Source organism: Psammomys obesus, unplaced genomic scaffold (genome assembly GCF_907164565.1).
Source record: "Psammomys obesus unplaced genomic scaffold, mPsaObe1.curated_primary_1811, whole genome shotgun sequence".
NCBI classification, from domain to species: Eukaryota; Metazoa; Chordata; class Mammalia; order Rodentia; family Muridae; genus Psammomys; species Psammomys obesus.
Window position 1 is genome coordinate 270,494 of NW_026596225.1, and position 19,206 is coordinate 289,699.

Below are 19,206 nucleotides of genomic sequence, written 5' to 3' on the forward strand. Positions count from 1 at the left end.
CAGTGAATACTGAAATAGATGCCGCCCAATATCTCTTGGTTATCTATTCGAATGTGCTGTAACTATTATGCTCCCAGACTGCAGGCTGTGCTGATGGTCATCACACTACAGCACGCATTTAAAGAAACAATTTTATGACAAATGCCAAAACACCCAATTACATACATACTTGCGCTTTATAACACAGATTCTAAAAATTACTGTATTTGTTAATTTTCCAGGTTCATTTAATTTATTTCATGTAAGCAAGTTTTACAACAAATTGTTTAAAACCCCCCTTTTAAAAGTTGGAAGAAGCCAGGCATGGTGGTTCATGTCTTTAATCCAACAGTTGGGAGGCAGAGGCAGGCAGATCTCTGTGAGGATTGAGGCCAGCCTGGTCTACAAAGAGTTCCAGGACAGCCAGAGCTACACAGAGAAACCCTTGTCTTGGAAAGAAAAAAATTAAAAAGTTAGAAGAAACAAACCATTTTATTTTCAAATTCTAACTTTAATACAGACTGAACAAACAAGCAGAAAAGTGAGAGAACTAAGTGTATAAGCAGACACAGATGTACCATATGTAAAACAATGAGTTATTAACAGAACTATTTACATGCATATTTACAAGCAACCCTTTTATATAGGTTTATTTTTAGTTAGCTGGAAAAAGATTTGACATTAGGTAAAAACATTACTTATATAGGGCTGAGGTGGTACATTATAGTAAAAGTATTAGAAAAGTGATCCTCACGGTATATCAATTATAAAGCAGATGAAAACTTGAATGACAAATACCTAGTAAAATTCTCTAGTTAAAAAATTCAATGCAACCCATGCTATGAGTAAAAATGAGTAAGTATACAAAGAAAGCAGAATAACATTGTAGGATGGAGGGTGATGAAGTTAGTTGAGTGAAGCAAACAAACAAACAAAACCAAGTAATTCTTAAATTAGAATAAATCCTCAATGAAGAGTCTTGGTTCCTTAGCTGGTGTTCTAAGTCTCACCCACCCCACAAGTAATGACATTTTAAAAGCCCTTGGTATCAAATAGCATCTACATATGTAAATAAGGTCTTTATATACTCCAAGACTTTGGTGCTACAGATTTTCATGATTGTGACTAGTACTTGAAACTCAATTTATAGAGAAAGAAATGTTAATCTAAAATAAAAGCTGTAGTAGTTATATCTAAAAAGAATGCTACATTTTTGCAGTAATATGTATTTTCAGACTAAGACTTTTTACCTCAAGAAAAAGAAGTTGAACAATAAGCATCTAACCAGCTAGCAAAATTTTCTTTCAACATTTCATTTATTTCAAAATCGATTTTATTGCAGCCAAAACAGTAGAATTAACTGTACATAATAAAACTATTTTATATATATACACATTTTAAGTTACAGGGAATAAAGTTTATTTTGGCAGGTAGTGTTAAACAAAATTAAAGTTGCATACATTAGTAACATAACTCAACATCCTTAATTTGGTATAAGTCTGACACAGTTTCTTGCTTTCCTGTGTTCTGCTAAATCACCAGACCTAAACTTTAAAAAAAAACCGATATTCTCAAATTTAACTTTACTGTTTTCGCTTACGCTCTGATTCCAAACAAAACTTTTCATAAGCTTCTTCAATCTCTGGGTCCATCTCATCATCGATATCATCCAAATATCTGTAAAAGAGGCCAAAAATGATTCATATACCTTTGTTGTTTTTCAAATCTGAAGATATCTGGCAATGTTAAACTACACTTTTCTAGACCAAATTTTGTTCTATTTTTAGATGGTCACTTAAAGTTGGTTTGACATATATAGTTCACACCTTATTAGTAGACACTTTAACTAGAACAATTCCCAGATCTGGGGAGGCAGAAACACGCACATTCCTGTAAGTCAGCCAACCTAAGTGAAATCTGTTATTTCCACGTTCACCAAGAGAGCCTGACTCAACATGATGTGGGCATCTGCTAGCAACCTCTGGCCTCCCCATGCATGCACACATGTACACAGGAACACACATGCACATGAACACCAGTAATGAAAAGAGAACTTACGGGTCACCAGCCCCTGATAAATCTGTTCCATTTTCTTCATAATCTGGAAAAAAGTCCTCTCTTTCAAGTAACTCTTGATACTTCTCTTGGTAATCTATGAGACAATACAGAAAAAAAAAAAAAAAAAGAATGAGTGGATAATTTTATTGAAATAAGCAGGTTTGGTTTTTTTTTTTTTTTTTCTGGTTTTTTCAAAATAGGGTTTCTCTGTGTAGCCTTGGTTGTCCTGGACTCAGTTTGTAGACTGGGTTGGCCTCAAACACACAGTGCTCAGTCTGCCTCTGCCTCCTGAGTGCTAGGATTAAAGACATGTGCCACCACGCCTTGGCCCTAGAAACCTCTTACTGACTTTAAGAAGTTTAATGTATAAATAGTAAAAATTACATAAGATGCTTTCATAAAACCTATATTCTAATTGGTTTGCCTTTGCTTTGCTGCATGCTCACAAACCCTAAGATACTTTTACATACTATCCCTTTAAGTGTAAGTACATCCTACAGTTGGTTACTAAAGACTGAACCTAAGGTTTCCTTTATGGCAAATACTCTACAACTGAACTAATATCCCCGCATCTCTTTTAACTTTTTGCTTGTTTGAGAGGGGGTCTCACTGTGTTAGTGCTGGCTGGCTGTCCTGGAACTTCCAATCTAGACCAGGCGGGCCCCACACTCACAGAGATATTCCAGCCTTTGCTTTCCAATTGCTGAGGTTAAAGGCATGTGCCACCATACCAGGCTCTTTACTTTTAATGTGTTTTTGTTGTTGAAACAGTGTCTCTTTATGTGGCCCAGGCTGTTGTGGAACTCGATATGCCAAACAGACAAGCCTCAAACTCAAGAGATTCTCCTGCTTCTACCTCCAAGCGCCTGTACTGGGATTAAAGACTTAGTTTTATTTTGAGCCAGGATCTTACTGAGTTGCCCAGGCCTATCTTATAAGCCTCATGACTCTACAGAGTTACTAGGATTACTGGCCTGCACCACACAGGCTAATCTTCATTCCTGTTTTGAAAAGTTATTCTATTACTGGGTTAGGGCATGCATTTCCAAGACTGTCTTTATAAAACTCAACATCAGAGTTGGTACCATTCCAATTTTGACGTGTTAGAGAAAATTTAAATGTAACAATTTCCTGCTATACATACTCAAGGTAAGAAATGAAATAGTCCTTTTAATATATCAATTAAGGCTGACAGGAGTCCAGATCGTGCACATTCATGACAGCAGGGAGGCTCACAGAGGGCACTGGTTTCAGCCAGCAAGTGGCTTGACATTTAAATGCAGAGAGCATACATGGCCCTGGGTCTATGTAGAACAGGAAGACTCTTAACCTATCTCCTCCTTCATAACCATCTAACTAAGTATGGACCTAAAGAAGGAAAACAAAACAAAACAAAACAAAACAAAACAAAAACCCCCAAATCCTAACTCCCCCCAAAAGAACAATGAACAAACATACCACCTTAATGGCAGACAGAGTTCGTTTTTATTTATTATTTATACAGTTTTCTGCCTGCATGCCAGAAGAGGGCACCAGATCTCATTATAATGGTTGTGAGCCACCATGTGGTTGCTGGGATTGAACTCAGGACCATTTGGAAGAACAGTCAGTTCTTAACCTCTAAGCCATATCTCCAGCCCCAGAGTTCAGTTTTAATTTGAGTTTGGAATGAGGCTAGGCACTCTGGAGAAATGGTTTACCCAGAGTCTGTAACACAGACTTGACCTCCAATTTCTACTGTTTACATAAAAAAAGCCTCATGGCAAAACTAAAACAAAACAAAGACCATCTACCTAACCAGGTTTACCTGGCAAAAGCAAATCTAAAACTATTTTGGGTTTCTACAACCCAAGGGACAAGAGGTTTTTAAGAAAAACAAAAGGTTAAGTCAATACTGCATTCATACTGAAACACCTTGTAAATCAAATGGTTTAAGAAAACAAAATGTGGAAACAGCAAAAAAGATAAGCTGAGTAAGTCAGCATCGAACATCCTCCGAGACAGGGTTTCTCTGTGTAGCCTTGGCTGTCTTGGACTCTCTGTAGATCAGACTGGCCTCAAACCAACAGCAATCCACCTGCCTTTGCCTCTGTCTCCCAAAGTGCTGGGATTACAGGTTTGCGCCCAGGTCAGATGAATATTTTTTGTGCAATTTTCTCTTTTGTTATTTTTTTCACTTTTACAAAATTATTTCTAATTTTGAAATAATTTCTGAAGAAAGGTTTAAGATAGATAAAAATGAGCTTGCAATAAAAATTTGACACCAAAGTAATTTTCTATGTGTAGGAATCAAAAATAGTTACAATTAAGAGATAATGAGACAAAGACTGCCTATAGAATGTCCTCTCTGAGGTTCCACCCAGCAGCAGATTGAAACAGATACTGAGACTCACAGCAAAACTTTGGGCAAAATGTAAGGAGTCTTGTAGAAAAGCGGGAGAAGGATAGAAGGACCTGGAGGTGCTAGCAGCTCCACAAGAAGACCAACAGCGGCAACTAACTAGGGTCCAGAAGTGCTGTAGAGACTGAAGCACCAACCAAGGACCATGCATAGACTAGACCTAGGGCCCTACACAGATGTAGCAGATAGGCAGCTCAGGCTTCATATAGGCTCATTAGTAAGGGGAGCGAGCGGGGGGGGGGGGGGGCGTCTTTGACATGGAGTCTGTTGCCTGCTTTTTGATCACTCCTTCCTCAAGGGGCTGCCTTGCCAGGCCATAAAGAAAGCATATGCGCTCAGTCCTGATGTGACTTAATAAGTGGAGGTGGGTGGGGATCTCCTTATCTGAGAAATAAGGGATGGAGGGGGATGAGGGAGAGACGGTGGGACCAGGAAGAGAGAAAGGAGGGGGCTATGATAGGGATATAAAGTGAATAAATAAATAAATTAAAATTTAAAAAGGCAATAAAAGAATGATGGGAAAGGGAATTTGAAACTTTGAAAAAAGTCAACGTAATAATAAAAAGTTTAAAAGAATCAACCTGAGAAAACCCAAGCGAATCTCTGTAAAAGTAATCACCAGAGAATCAAGTGAATGAAGATAACTTTGGAAGCTTTTGTTGTTCTGGTGAGACAGTCTTCCTAGGCTACCTAGACTGGCTTCCAACTCCTGGGCTTTATAAAGGCTGCTACCTCAGCATCCTGGCTCAGGCTCTGTATCTGGAACTACAAGCACAGACTATCATGGCCAGCTTGGGGAGATTTGCCCTTCCAAAACAGCATGATTTACACAAGAATAGTTAAGAATGAGTATTGGTATAGAACAAGTATACTAACAAAGAACCCACAGGAATGAAGAGTATTCAGAATACCATAACTAACAGAAAGAATAAGCTAATACTGCTGCTGAGACAGTAGTGGGAAAATAATTAATACCTACTACATTTGCTATAAAAAAAATCAGGTAGATTAAAGGCTTAAAAAGAAAAGACATCGAAGTATGATTTTAAGAGGAAAATGAAACGTAATGAAAACGAAAAGTAAAAAATCAGTACAAACAAGACTGATAAAACTCAAAACATATATATAAAAATACATTATATACAAAATGGAAAGCTGGCCACACAGCACAAAGGGATAAAACCCATAACTGACCAAGATCATCTCTTTCCAGACTTTGTAAGGAATCACAAATCAGTAAGACAAAAGACTCAAGCTGCTAGGGTGGCACATGTCTGTAATCCCAGCACTTGGGGAAGCTGAGACAGGTGGATCAATATGAGTTCAAGGCTAGCTTGGTCTACAAATTGAGATCAGGGCAGACAATGCTACAGAGAAACCCTGTCTCGAGAAACCAAAAGGACAAATGCCACAGCAGAAATACGGGAGAAAGCCAACCAACCAGGCAATTTTCAAAGAAAAAAAAGGTTAACACACAGGAAGAAATTCAGTATTATTAGTCACAAAAGTAACTACACAGAATTTTGTAGAACTGGGCTGACAGAAGGTAAAGCTAGATAAGTGTGCCAAAAAATGACAAACAAAAGTCCTCTAAGCTTCCGGTTGGTAAACAGAAAGCCATGGTGGTGGCACACGCCTTTAATCCTAGCACTTGGGAGGCAGAGGTCAGCCTAGTCTCCAGAGTGAGTTCCAAAACAGCCTGAGTTACAAACAAAAAACAAAACAAGAAGAAAAAAGAAAATTAAATGGAATGGCCATGCTGGAAAGCAATCCAGCAACACTGACTTAGTATAGCTGAAGATGTGCATGCCTGTAGTTTGGTTCTACTTCCTTATCCTAGAAAGAGACTCCTTTGTGCCTGAACACATTACAGTCAATGCTTGTTACTTAGAGTGAACGACTAGAAAATCCCAATTATAGCTGGCTATAGTTTGCACTCAATCAGAAGAACGTCTTTCATTCAGTCTAATGTCTTACAATGTTACAATTATTGCCATTTTTTTTTCTATAAAAAACCCTTTACTGGAAGGTATGCAGAGACTTGGATTTTAATTAATTATAAATCTCAGATATTAATGCAATCTGTAAGTAATAACATTAATATAAGCTGTAACTATGCAGTCAACTAGAATCATCTTTGCCTTCAATCCTAATCATCTGAAAATTTAAGATGAAAACAAACACTAAGAGAAAACACAAAATAAAAATGGCTGCACTTAATGAAGAGATGAAATCTTTGACTTGGAAAGTCACAAGACACTACAAACAATGTATTTAAAATGGTCCCAAATAATCAATTTAAATAATCGACATATGACAAATTCTAACCCTACAATTTCAACATATGAAACCCACCAAGAAAGCCATTACTTTGTACTGTCAAGGAGTGTTTTTATGTAATTTACCACTTAAAAAAGTGTGTGTGTATGGGGGTGGGGGGGGAAGCCAACATACCTGGGTCAGCTGCAGTGAAAGGAACACCATCAGATGTATAAAATGTTGGTTCATTCTAGGATGAATCAAAATATAGGTACTCATTTCAAAGTACATTAGAGTAATATGGCTGAGATCAATCACCTGCAGTTAAACACAAATAAGCAACCCCCTAACTTTTTAGCAGCTCCTACAGTTTACTGGAAATGTATATGGTTTTTAGGTTTCCATTTGGACATCATCTTATCCTCTCTTGTAGTTCTAGGCCCGATTCATCCCTGGTTGAATCACTTTTAAAGAGTTTACAAGACTGAGGTTGAGCACTCCTCTGTAGCTGCATTATACTTGGTGATGTCCGAAGCCTCCAGGCATCACCGTTTTGGCACTTTTTGTTGTTACCACACTACTACAGGAAAAGAGCTTCTGAGATGCAGGGTCTGGTTATAATGCTGACGGAAGCCCTAGCACTGTCACTCTTTGTTGACAGTGGGTGAACCTGAACTTGTCTCCTTTTCACTACAGGGTCTCTTTATAGATCTGCTGGCTCCTATAGCAATAAAAAAAAAATTAATTGGTACTAAGTTATGAGAATAGTTTTATATAAGTCACACAGTTTCCAAAACTCAATTTAAACATGATGGTTTGAACAAGAAGGGTCTCCACAGGCTCATGTTTGAATACTTGGTTGACAGCTGGTGGAACTGTTTGGAAGGATTAGGAGGTATGTCCTTGTTAGGAGGTGTGTCAGCTGGGACAGGATGTTATCAAGTTATCATTCTCTGTGTGCTCTGCTTTCTGTTTGTGGCTCCCAGCTGTTCCTGCACTATCCCAGACTCTAACGCCCTGGAACCAGAGGTCTAATTAAGCGCTTTCTTCTTAAGTTGCCTTGGTCCTGGTGTTTGATCACATCTAAAGAAAAGTAACTAAGACAAAGCACTGAGTGAAACCTAAAAATTATAAACACTGGCATACCATGAAGTAGTTTGGGTCATTTTCAGGGGTAGCTTCTCTGTATGTTGAAGTTGCATGGACCCTGCCCCAGTTACTTGATCGAAGTTCTACAAGCTTCAAGAGCATCTGTTTTACATCTCTACAGACAAAAATTAAAAAACATTAATATGCATCTGACAATACTGCAAGTACTGTCAGGCTCAACTGATTTAACATAGGTGCCTAATGCTTCACATTTCTAGACACTTCCAATGACATAATCCACTGTATTATTTTTAGTTTAAAAAAATAAGCTTGAAGCTGAGCCTGGTGCAACACCCCTGTAACCTCAGCACTTGAAACGCAGAGGTCTCTGGGTTTGAGGACAGCCTGGTCTACTGAGCCAGTTAAGAACAGCCAGAACTACATAGTGAGACCTCATCTTGGGGGAAAAAAAACACCAACAAAACAACATTTGAATCTATTCCACTTAACTGACCATACGGAAATATACTGGTCTCTTGCATTACTTATGGTAGAGGTCACTGCGTAAACATTGGGTCCATGCTTAAAGTTCTTTCTCAATGAACTCAAATCTTACCTCAAAGAAGTTTTTAAGTTTTCAACTTTAAGTATGGCTAAACAAAGCTTACTAGTGAGAAGCCAAAGGTAAAATACTAGATTGAGCCATAGATCTTTTTGTTTGTTTTGTCTGTTTTTGAGACAGGATTTCTCTGTGTAGTCTTGGCTGTCCGGGACTCAATTTGTGGACCAGGCTGGCCTTGAACTCACAGAGATCCACCTGCCTCTGCCTCCCTGAGTGCTGGGATTACAGGAGTGTGCCACTACACCCAGCTTTGATCCATAGATCTTAATTACTCTGATGAAGTATACAGATTTAAAAAAACCAAAAGAAAATAAAAGAACGAGATCTACTGGCTTCTTTTCCTACCTGCTGCAGTGTGCATCTAGGACGACATTTTCAATTCTCTGAATTATTTCTTCCATATCAGTTTTTCCCTTTTCCTTCCAAGTATCTTCTAAAACTGACCCTGTCAACTAAAAGCACAGATGTCAGTAACATCAAGAATGCAATAGAAGAGAAATTTTAAAAATATATTAGCAAAAGCTGCAAGTTTTTTTTTTTTTTAAAACAAGATAAATTAAATGGTTGGGTATTTTCAATTATTCTCTGCCTACTGTCTATATTCAGGGACTTTTATACTACGCCATCTGGGCTTTTCTTTGATTAATTAGAAAATAAAGGTATATGGATTCACATCTATAATTACATGTTATATTCCATATATGACTAAGACTGGCTATTAAATTTTAATGAATATATATATATATATATTTTTTTTTTTTAAAAAAAATATATATATTTTTTAAAAATCAACAGCTGAATGTTGACTTTAATCCCAGCATCTGGGAGGCAGAGGCAGGAAGATCTTTGAGGCCTGCCTAGTCTACAGAGCTATTCCAGAACAGCCAGATTTTCATCTACATAGTGGCACCCTCTAACACACACACACAGAATATATAAAATATTTAAAAAGAAATTAAGAATATTAACAGGCCATTCACAAAAACAATCAAATGGCTGAAAGTATAAAGGAATGCTTAAACTGACTATTGATCTGGTACTAACTTGAAATTATCGTGAGTTTTTTTTTTTTTTTTTAAATTCATCCCTGACAAAAGCAAACCCAAACTTCTCCCTGGAAGATGGAGAAAGACTCATTACCAGGAAGAGTAAACTGTAGCTCAGCAAACTTTGATGTTAACTGTTGATATAAAATACCTATACTGTTGACCCTCTGTTCAAAACTTAAACAGTATCTATAAAGAGTTAATTAAAGATTACTACTAGCAATGCTACAGTAGCCAAATGGAAAACAGCACAAATTTTCATTAAAATAATGAACAATAATTTAATTTAAATAAAATTGAATTTATTTATATAAATATATAGTTATATATTTATGATGGTAATGTTATAAAATTACGTTTATAATAAATATAAATTTATATGTTTATATAAATCTTTCTGGAATGATTAAGATAGTTCATCTGGAAGCCAAAAAATTAAAAAGCTAAAATAGATTAAGGATTCTTTTGTAAAAACACACAACATAGAAAGTAAAGGAATTTACAAATGGGTTGGGGTGAAGGATTTCCACGTTTCCCCCTAATTTCAATCCTTCTATACACACTAAGTATATACTATCTTGTTTCTAACATACTTCAGAGCTAAACATAGATGCCAATACTTAACTTTAAAAGCTTAATATTGATTTTGTACTACATATGCTTTCCCTCTTCTAACTTCTGAATCAAATGGTAATGTGGCTCAGGTGGTAAAGGGGCTTGCTGCCAAGTCCTACAACCAAAGTTCACTTCCCGGAATCCACATGGCAGAAAGAAAACCCTCAAGTTGTTTTATGACTACACGTGTGCACACGCACACGCAATCAATGTTAAAAAAGAAAAACCAACCTTTAGCAACTTTACTGCACAAATTAAGTTGTCATCCATAGGATTAGAGAACAGAGCATTCAGCAATTCCCGAAGACCAACCTGAAGAATATCTGCCCTTGTAACTTGACCATTTGTTCCTTTAATCTTTAGGAGAAAAGACAGAAAGACAACTAAAAACACTTAAAGGTGATGCAGACATAAATAGCCTAGGCAGACGCTGTAAAAACAAGCAGTTGAGGTCAATATAAAAATCACAGAAATACACTGTGGTAACCTCATCAAATTAATTACAATTATTTTTTATATAAATAAACCTTTACTAAAACTGTAAATTATGGGTAAAATTTAATTCTTTTTACACATAACTTAATTCTAATTCATCACACATAAAAGATCATAGAAATATTAAGTCTACTTTAATACTGCTGTTCACTAAACATGCTGTAACTTAAGCTACCATTTAAAATAATTAGTACTTAAAAAATTTTATGTTTGGGTGTTTTGCCTACGTATGCTTATGTATAATGTACATGCCTCCTGCTCATGAAGGCCATAAGTCCGATCCTATGGAACTGGAGAAATAGTCAGTTGTGAACCGCCAAGTAGGTGTTGGGAATCAAATCCTGATCTTCTGGAAGGGCAGCCAATGCTCTTAGCCACTAAGCTATTTCTCCAGCCCCGATCTACCATTTTCTACATTACAAAGTATTCTATTTTGCTTTTTATACAACTTAAAAAAGCCTCCCCCCTTTATATTAGACTATTTCTCTTGCTAGAGAAACTTATGTGTAGGATCAATAACTTTATCATCACAAGCCCCACAGACCTAGTAGAGCCTTGTCACTTCCACACAGGAAGTGCTAAGTGGCATTATTAACATGACTACATAGAGAATTATTTGTTTATTTATTTATTTTAGGAGACAGGGTTTCTCTGTGTAGCTCTGGTTGTCCTGGAACTTGCTCTATAAACCAGGCTGGCCCCAAACCCAGAGATTCACCTGCTTCTTGCCTCTGCCTCCCAAATGTTGGGATTAAAGGCGTGCACCACCACTGCCTGGCAAGAAAGAATTCTTTTTATTTTATGTGTATGAGTGTTTGCTTTCCTGTATGTGCCCACAGAGGCCTGAGGAGTATTAGATTCCTTGGAACTAAAGTTGCAGACAGGTGTGAGCCACCATGTGAATCCTGCACTGAGTCATCTACAAAAGTAGTACCTCTCTCCAGCCCCCTTAACATGACTTAATTTAAGGCACATTTAAATCAGTGCTCTTGAAACTTATCTTACATAAAAATCAGAGCGAAAAAAGAATGCACTAAGGCTTTAAAAAAGGTGTCCTCTTATGGTTAAAATAATACAGCAATGAAGCTGGGTGTGGTGGCCCAGGCCTGTAACACTAGTACTTGGGAGACTACAACAGGAGGAATGCTACAAGTGTCCTGCCAGGCTAGCTGGTAAGAGCTCCCCGAGAACATACGGGCTTGTAAAAACTCAGTAAGTATTTTGTAACATTCTGCTCATGAGTAGAACAAATGTCATCAATGTGCCATTCAAATAGAACTCGGTATGAAAAGACTTGCTTTCCCTTCTATATCTCTCCCTTCACTTTAACTTTGACACGGTCTTATTATGTAGCCTAGGCTTGCCTAAAACTCAAGATTCCTCCCAAGTGCTGGAATTGCAGGCAGTTATCATCTGCTATAGTTCACTGCACTAATTTTCCCCTAGTTTATTTTTAGTGTTGCAAAGTATAGTATGAGCAAAAATTCCTTCCTGGAAGTATTTGTGTTCAAGCGTCAAGTACTAATAAGCAATGATCTCACCTCCAGGTTAAGATACAGTTCTCCCAGAAACAGAACAAATGCATGAAATCGCTTCCGAGTCCCGTCGTCCCCCTTTGCAGCTTGGTCTTTAGCTTCGTACTCCGTCCGGCACCTGAGAAAGATGTGTCTTTTATCATCACACCGTCTTGTCTTTTCAGCAGTAAAACAAGACGGTGCTCGTCAGTCAAGTCACTCACAAGCAATAAAAGTAAGCACAATGACCATCCTGACCTCTCCTAAGATGGCAGTTTTAAGAAACTGACAGGAACAAGTAGAATAAAACTGATCAAGTTGCAATATTAAACAAGATAGCGTTCATAAGGTTCAGAACACTATAGCACTAAAAACAGAGAGGAGGAGGGCCTGGGAAGTAAGCTGGCTGGCAAGCCATGATAAGCAACCCCCTTCCCATGGCCTCTACATCAGCTCCTGCCTCTAGGTTCCTCCTGCCCCGATTGAGTTCCTGTCCTGACTTCCATTGATGCCGAACAATGATATGGAAGCATAACCAACTGAACCCTTTCCTCCCCAAGTTGCTTTGGTAATGGAGTTTCATCATAGCAATAGAAACCCTGACCAAGACACTAGGGAAGATTATTTTTCCACTCTCAGAATTCTTTCGTTGCCTGCAGTTGTGTGTCTAGCTTGGGCTGGGACCTTGTGAGGTTTCCTCCTCCATGTTAGCTGGGTTCTATCCAGAATTCTTCCTCAGAAATATTGTAAACATTAATTTTTTTGATGTGTGTCTGTGCACACACACTGAGGCATGTACAGTAGAAAATGAACTCAGGGCTTTACACTCTCGTCCTGAACTACATCTCCAGTCCTCCATTAGAAATACATTTAAAGAATCAGTGGACAGTGATAAGGTTATTAAACATGAAAATAATGTTACTGCTTAAAGACCATTCAAATGACCAGAGCTAAAAAAAAAATTAGTTTTAGTTTATTGAGGAAGGATCTCACTTTGTAGCATGGTTAGAGTAGAATTTAGTATATATACTATGCTAACCTTGAACTTGAAGCAATCCTGCCTTAGGTATGAGCTAACACACTCACTTTAAGAAAATTAGTTTTCCCTAAAAGCTCATGAATCAATGCCACCTCTTAAATATGTAATAAATACCAACAGTGTTTGTGTAATTCAAGTGTTAATTCTACAATGTAAAAAGGTGTACAGCAAGAAGGATTCCATAAGTCAGAGAACTATTTAGACCAGGTAATTAAAATTTTAGTGCTTTTAAAATAGCTATTATATAGCAATTAGAAGGACAAGAACAATTGGTAAGTGGAACATTATCAAAAGTCCAGATTTAAAGCTCAAGTGTAAGATTACAGTGTGATACAGGTGGTAGCTCAAATAATCAAGAAAAAATAAATTACTCATTTTTATCTAACTTAAATTCTCAAACCAAAACTATGAAAGTACTTAGAAAACACATCAGTAATCATTTTGATGATTCTGGGAAAGGTATTTCTTAATCCAAAACCAAAACCAAAGGCTGACATATTTGACTATAAGGTTTAAATATTTTGGAAATCACATTGGTCTACTGGAACTTTCTATATCATAAGGTCTTTAGGAAACATCAATGGTCAAATTGAATCATCTATAATTTATGTGTACACTGACCTTTGAAGTAGCAATTGGCGGAAGTTGCCACTCTGTGGGCTAATTGTCAGATGATGGGACAGGTAATTACACAGGCGAGCTCCCATGTAAGAGAAATTTGGGATAGATGTGGCCTTTTAAAAAGAAAAGTTTTGTATGACACAAATACATTACCATCAATGCAAATACTTAGCAATATTTTATGAAGGAAAACCATTTTGGCTACCAAGATTAACTATTTAGTAACAAGTTTTTTTGTTAGGCATAAGGAAATAAACTCTCCCACCTGGCCTTATACTAAGAACCACAGCAAAAAGAAGAATGTTCAAGGCAATCTCTCTGATTCCTCATTTACCTGAGGTTACCAGAAAATAATTACAGAATGTCTTCATGTTAACCCATTTGTGCAGAAAATATAGACATGTAGACAGCTCCTTGGTAATTATCATGAATGGTGAGAATAGCCGCCAAACTATTGATCAGAGTTGCTTTTCAGGGTAAGACAGCACACATTTTGGAACCTAGCAGTCCATAAGACACTCAAGTGTTCTTTCTGCTCGGTGATCTTGGATCCTACTGAAACCTCCCTGAGCTTCAGTTTGACACACAGAAGTGATCAATAGTACCTTGTGTGACATCTCAAAACACTTGGAATAAAAGAGAAAATCAGAACAACTAATCTACTTAAAAGGAGAAAATGAAAAAAAAAATTCCAGGAGAAAATACTACATCTCAAAGATCGTGTGATGTAATGAAAGCAGCACTATGTAAGAAGTCTGACCTTAACTGCAGATTTTAGAGAATAGCAGAGGACGGTTTATCACCTCATGGTGGACAGGAAAACACACACTGAGGGGCTAAGAAGCCTGACTAAGGTCCCAAAGGTAATTAACCAACTAGAGAGTGTAGTCTAACAGAAGGCCTGAAGCTCCTCTAGCCCCTTTTGGACCAATTTACTAGAAGAGAATGAGTCACTTCAGCTTCTCTGCTCAGGTATGTATAAAGTGGACAGAAGAGTAACACTTTTAGCCACTAAGCTAGATTTGTAGAATGCTTAGCATCATCAGAAATACAGCAAATGCTTTATAATACCCTATCTCAAAGTTTTTTTTTCCACAATTGATTCATTTCACAAAGAAAAAACCACCGATTCCTACTTATATTATACATGCTTAACAACAACGAAAATCCAAACTTTTGCTTTTCCCATTATTGGCTGAGAAACTTTTTTTTTTCAGTTTAAATGTTTTTTCTTACTCAGAAAATGAGATTTTAGCTAGCACTTGCTTTAAGCCATTCCACTCGTTTCCCATTGCCTCCACCTACAATATGATTTTTGTTTGTTTCTTCTTTCATTAAAATTTCAATGAAAATGCTCCACATCTGCGGTAGAGAGGATAGCAGTTCATGTGGAGAAACAACTCAAGGTTCACGAGAATGCAAAACCTGGGGTTATCGTTTCAAACATAAAATCTGAGATTCAATCAGAAATGTTAGTCAAGAAGACTCCTTTCCAGGCTACTTTTTCTTCTTTGGTCTTATGTGTCAGCCTTACTAATCTTGATACCGACTAAAGATGACACTACTTCTTAGAAGTTAGTAATGCCTCTGGGTTTTATCTTTGTAATGTATGCTCTTTTGTACATGTTAATAATTCTTTGGGTACGGTAAAAAAAAAAAAAAAAAAAAAAAAAAGGAATTTTGTCAAACTTCTAAAATTGTACTAAGGACAAATTTAAAAATTATAGTTTTGGGGAGAAAAAGACACTCTTATAAAGGTGTCGATGTGCCACTACTCAATATGGCCAATGAAACGTATGACAAAGAAATATCAAACTGTTAAGTTTTTGAGAAATTAAGATACAAATCTTTAAGATAGACATGGTCAAATCCTACAGCTTAGAAGACCAAGGCAAAATTTCCATCAGTTTGAGGCCAGGCTAGACTAGACAGTGAGCTCCAGGTCAGCCTGAAATGCAGAGTGAGACCTCCTGCAAAGCATATGAACAAAGACAAGGAGAGAAGTTGAAGGCTGATGTTGGACTATTCAGCAGTCCGGCCTGATTGTATCTGTCTGTCTCTGTGCTAGGACTAAGCTCTGGGAACGGCACTTGCCTGCCCAGTACTCTACACTGAGCTCAGCCCTCAACTTTGACTTTTTAAAGAGAGCTCTTTTGTGAGGCAAGAAAATGCTCTCACAACTTTTTTCTCCCCTTTCCAATAATCCTACATAATCCAACACGGAGCAAAAGGCTTTATACCTGTTTTGTGTATGTTCATTTCAGATGCTACAGAATGGGTGTGTGTGGAAGGTGTTTGACAGACGTAGGTTTCCCTGTCAGAGTTTATGCCCTTCTGCACTACTGCTTATGTGCACAGAGCCTCGGCTAGGCCATAAATGCTGTTTCTGTACAGCTGTGGCTCTGCAGGACAAATGACAGTGTAGCCTGGCTCTAGCCTTGCATCTCTAGCTATAGGAATTTTAGCCAAGAAAGACTTCAAAGCTACTATTAACCACAAAGCATTAACGAGTATAGATGGGAGTGACAGTAACTGGGCCTCCTTCAGAGAGTCTTCACGTATGAGCTCCAGAGAAACTACCACACACCCCTGCTATGAGCCTACCTACCTGTTGGTAGATGAGTTCCACGAGTTCTTGCAAAGCATCGTCTGTTGTGACCCATCCGTTCAGGGTTTCTGCAAACTGTTCAATTTCTGTTTCAAAACTGCCAGGCTGTTCTGTAAGATGATTCAGAAAATCCTGAACATATTCTGACAGAGTGGGATAATCCTCACAGCCATCCTCATAGGATTCCTACAATTCAAAGATTAAAACAAAACAAACAAAACAGAATAAAACAACTTAATTCATACAACTAGCAAGACAAGCTTTAAGTTGTTGTGTCTCCAGCAATGATTTTTATTTAGGGATTTCACATAACTTTAGAGAACATCTCAGCTATTCTTCTGCCTTGCCTAACTGAACAGGAGGGACTCCATGAAGGCTAAGAATTGTATCTTCAATCCTGTCAGACTTACACCATGACAAAGAAATAAAGTTTAAAGAATTTCACTAAAATAAAAAACAATATCAAAAGAACCTAATTACAGATGAAATAAGACCTAGTTACAAATACGCATTAAACCTGTAGGGAATAGATGGATCAAACATGTAGAAACCAGAACTGCCAGCCCAAGAACATTCACTATCCTTCCTATCTATCTATCTATCTATCTATCTATCTATCTATCTATCTAATCTATCCTAGCCTATCCTACACAACACTACACTATACTATACTGAACATCCTTGTGTTTGACATCTGTATCAACCAGAAGAAAACAAAACCACCCCAAGAAACTAATATGCTATGTTATCTATTCGTTAATGCCCAAAGACAGGGAAGCATTTTTAACTGCTTAAGAATAAAATTACATTATTACGTTATAATGTAAATGGCATGAGACTTTCTGGCTGCTTTATTAGTAGCAGTTGTTTTAAGACACTATTTGTGCCCACTGAAAAGTATTCCATTTTTGGTAGTTGTGAACTTTGTAATTAATGCCAGGAGTCTTGATAGACTTATGCAAAAGGTAGCAGGCTAGAATAACATCCTTTTTGTGCTCATCACATGGAGTACCACCCAAAGCATGCTAAAGTTTATCTATCTGTTATGCTCAAAAGCATACATTGCTTTATGGTATTTATCCTTTTCCAAGTAAACTCAAATTATAAAAAACAAGCAAAACAGAGAAGCAGCTTATGAAGGGCTGTAAGTACTGGAGTCAGTCCGTGAGTACACAAAGACAAATTTTCCTGTGGTAGAGATATTCTTTCTGATAAGACTGTACTTCCCAGCCTTTCAAGACATACACCAGTAACTCCAGCCCTAGAGATGGATTGATCAGTCCTTCCAGGTCAGTCTGGACTATACAGTAAGACTGAATCTCAAAACAAACCGCATGCTGAGTGCCTACTAAATGACAGACTCTATAGGTGCTCAAAGTCCTGAGAGACAGTATCTGGGATGGGTGGACAAAGATGTAGTGGTTAAGAGCACTTGTTGCTCTCCCAGACAATGTGGGTTTGGTTCCCAGTAGCTACACGGTAGCTCATAACCACCTGTTAACGCCCGTTTTAGGAGATCCAATGCCTTCTTCTGACCTCTGCAGACACCAGGCATGCATGTGGTCCATATATATTACTTGTATGTAAAACACCATGTACATAAAACAAATAAATTATAAAAAAATTAAAGTAGAGATTAACATCTGAATTGACAGAAAATGCAAAACAAACAAAATCCCCTCCCAACCTGCCAGAAATCTGTGGCAAGATATTTGATACAGCAGGCAGATGCAGTATGTTGGTTCCAAGACTTGGCTTGATATCTTTGAGGAAAAAGTCAGTAACTGAAGCAGAAGACTGAGGAAGGAATGGTGGCTGTAAAGAGTCACACAGATAAATCTTGTATGTTTTATGGGACAACACTAAAGAGGCTAATTAAATGCAGTAGGTGGGGAAAGAGAGTTTATATAAGGAAGGACTGCATACAACCTGAGTAATTTGAGATGATCACAATGTTAACTAAAAATTGTGCCTTTATATTCTACACTATTTTCAAAATAACTAAGTCTTAGAACACAAATTTGATGCTACATAAGTATGTTCACTGCCAAGAAACCTGTTTAACAATCTATAAGAAATTGGTTAAGTTTATTATTGTACATATAATGGGCTTTCATACAGTCACTTAAGAAAGCAAGACAGAATTTACATTTATCTAGTATATAATTCATATATATGCTAGGATATACATTCCAGAAATTGTCGGAAGATCATTTGTTAAATAAGGAGTATATATAAACTAAAAAAAGGGACTTATTTATACAGACCTAGTATTTCTGCAAAGCTAAACAACTGACAACACATCTGGTGTGAAAAAAAATGTTCATATTACAAATACTGCTGCTTTATTAGAAAGTTACGAAAGCAATTTAGCATAAAAATATAGATATTAATTTATGTATTACCTATCTGAATTTCAGAATTAAAAAGGTTTTGGTATATGCTGTTAGTTTTATAGACTTAATGAATCTTAACTTATTAATATTATGACAAGGAGTCGGAAGATACCAGCTGAAGCCATTAATTTTCTATCAAATGTCATTCACTGTGACAAGAGCAGTTTAGAATGTCCAATGGTAGCTTTATATAAAGTCAACAGAACTCTTTGAAACAGAATCCAAGTCTGGCAAGTAAAAGCAAAGCTGCTCTGGAGACAGAACAGAAGAGAGACCCTAGGTCCACCATCTTAAGAGTGTTCTGAACAGAGGCATCCCACCATGCTTTACAAAGCCTGCATCATTTCTCTAGCACCAGACTTTTAAAGCACTCTTTTCTTTTTTTGTTTTTTTAAGACAGGGTTTCTCTGTGTAACATAGCCCTGGCTGTCCTGGATTCACTTTGTAAACCAGACTGGCCTCAA

General features: G+C 37.3%; 1 protein-coding gene across 4 annotated transcripts in view; it reads right to left on the reverse strand.

Annotated features, from left to right (window-relative positions):
• Positions 1-452: 452 nt before the first annotated feature.
• Positions 453-19,206, reverse strand: part of Paip1 (poly(A) binding protein interacting protein 1) — a 24,530-nt gene continuing 5,776 nt past the window's right edge. For all 4 annotated transcript variants that reach the window (XM_055595850.1, XM_055595848.1, XM_055595849.1 and 1 more), the window contains exons 3-11: positions 16,347-16,532; positions 13,739-13,851; positions 12,106-12,217; positions 10,301-10,426; positions 8,754-8,860; positions 7,844-7,961; positions 6,893-6,947; positions 2,038-2,131; positions 453-1,656 (exon numbers count right to left, since the gene is read on the reverse strand). In XM_055595850.1, the coding sequence (XP_055451825.1) occupies positions 1,563-1,656; positions 2,038-2,131; positions 6,893-6,947; positions 7,844-7,961; positions 8,754-8,860; positions 10,301-10,426; positions 12,106-12,217; positions 13,739-13,851; positions 16,347-16,532 (1,005 nt within the window). In that variant the 3' untranslated portion in view covers positions 453-1,562. The remainder of the gene's footprint in view (positions 1,657-2,037; positions 2,132-6,892; positions 6,948-7,843; positions 7,962-8,753; positions 8,861-10,300; positions 10,427-12,105; positions 12,218-13,738; positions 13,852-16,346; positions 16,533-19,206) is intronic.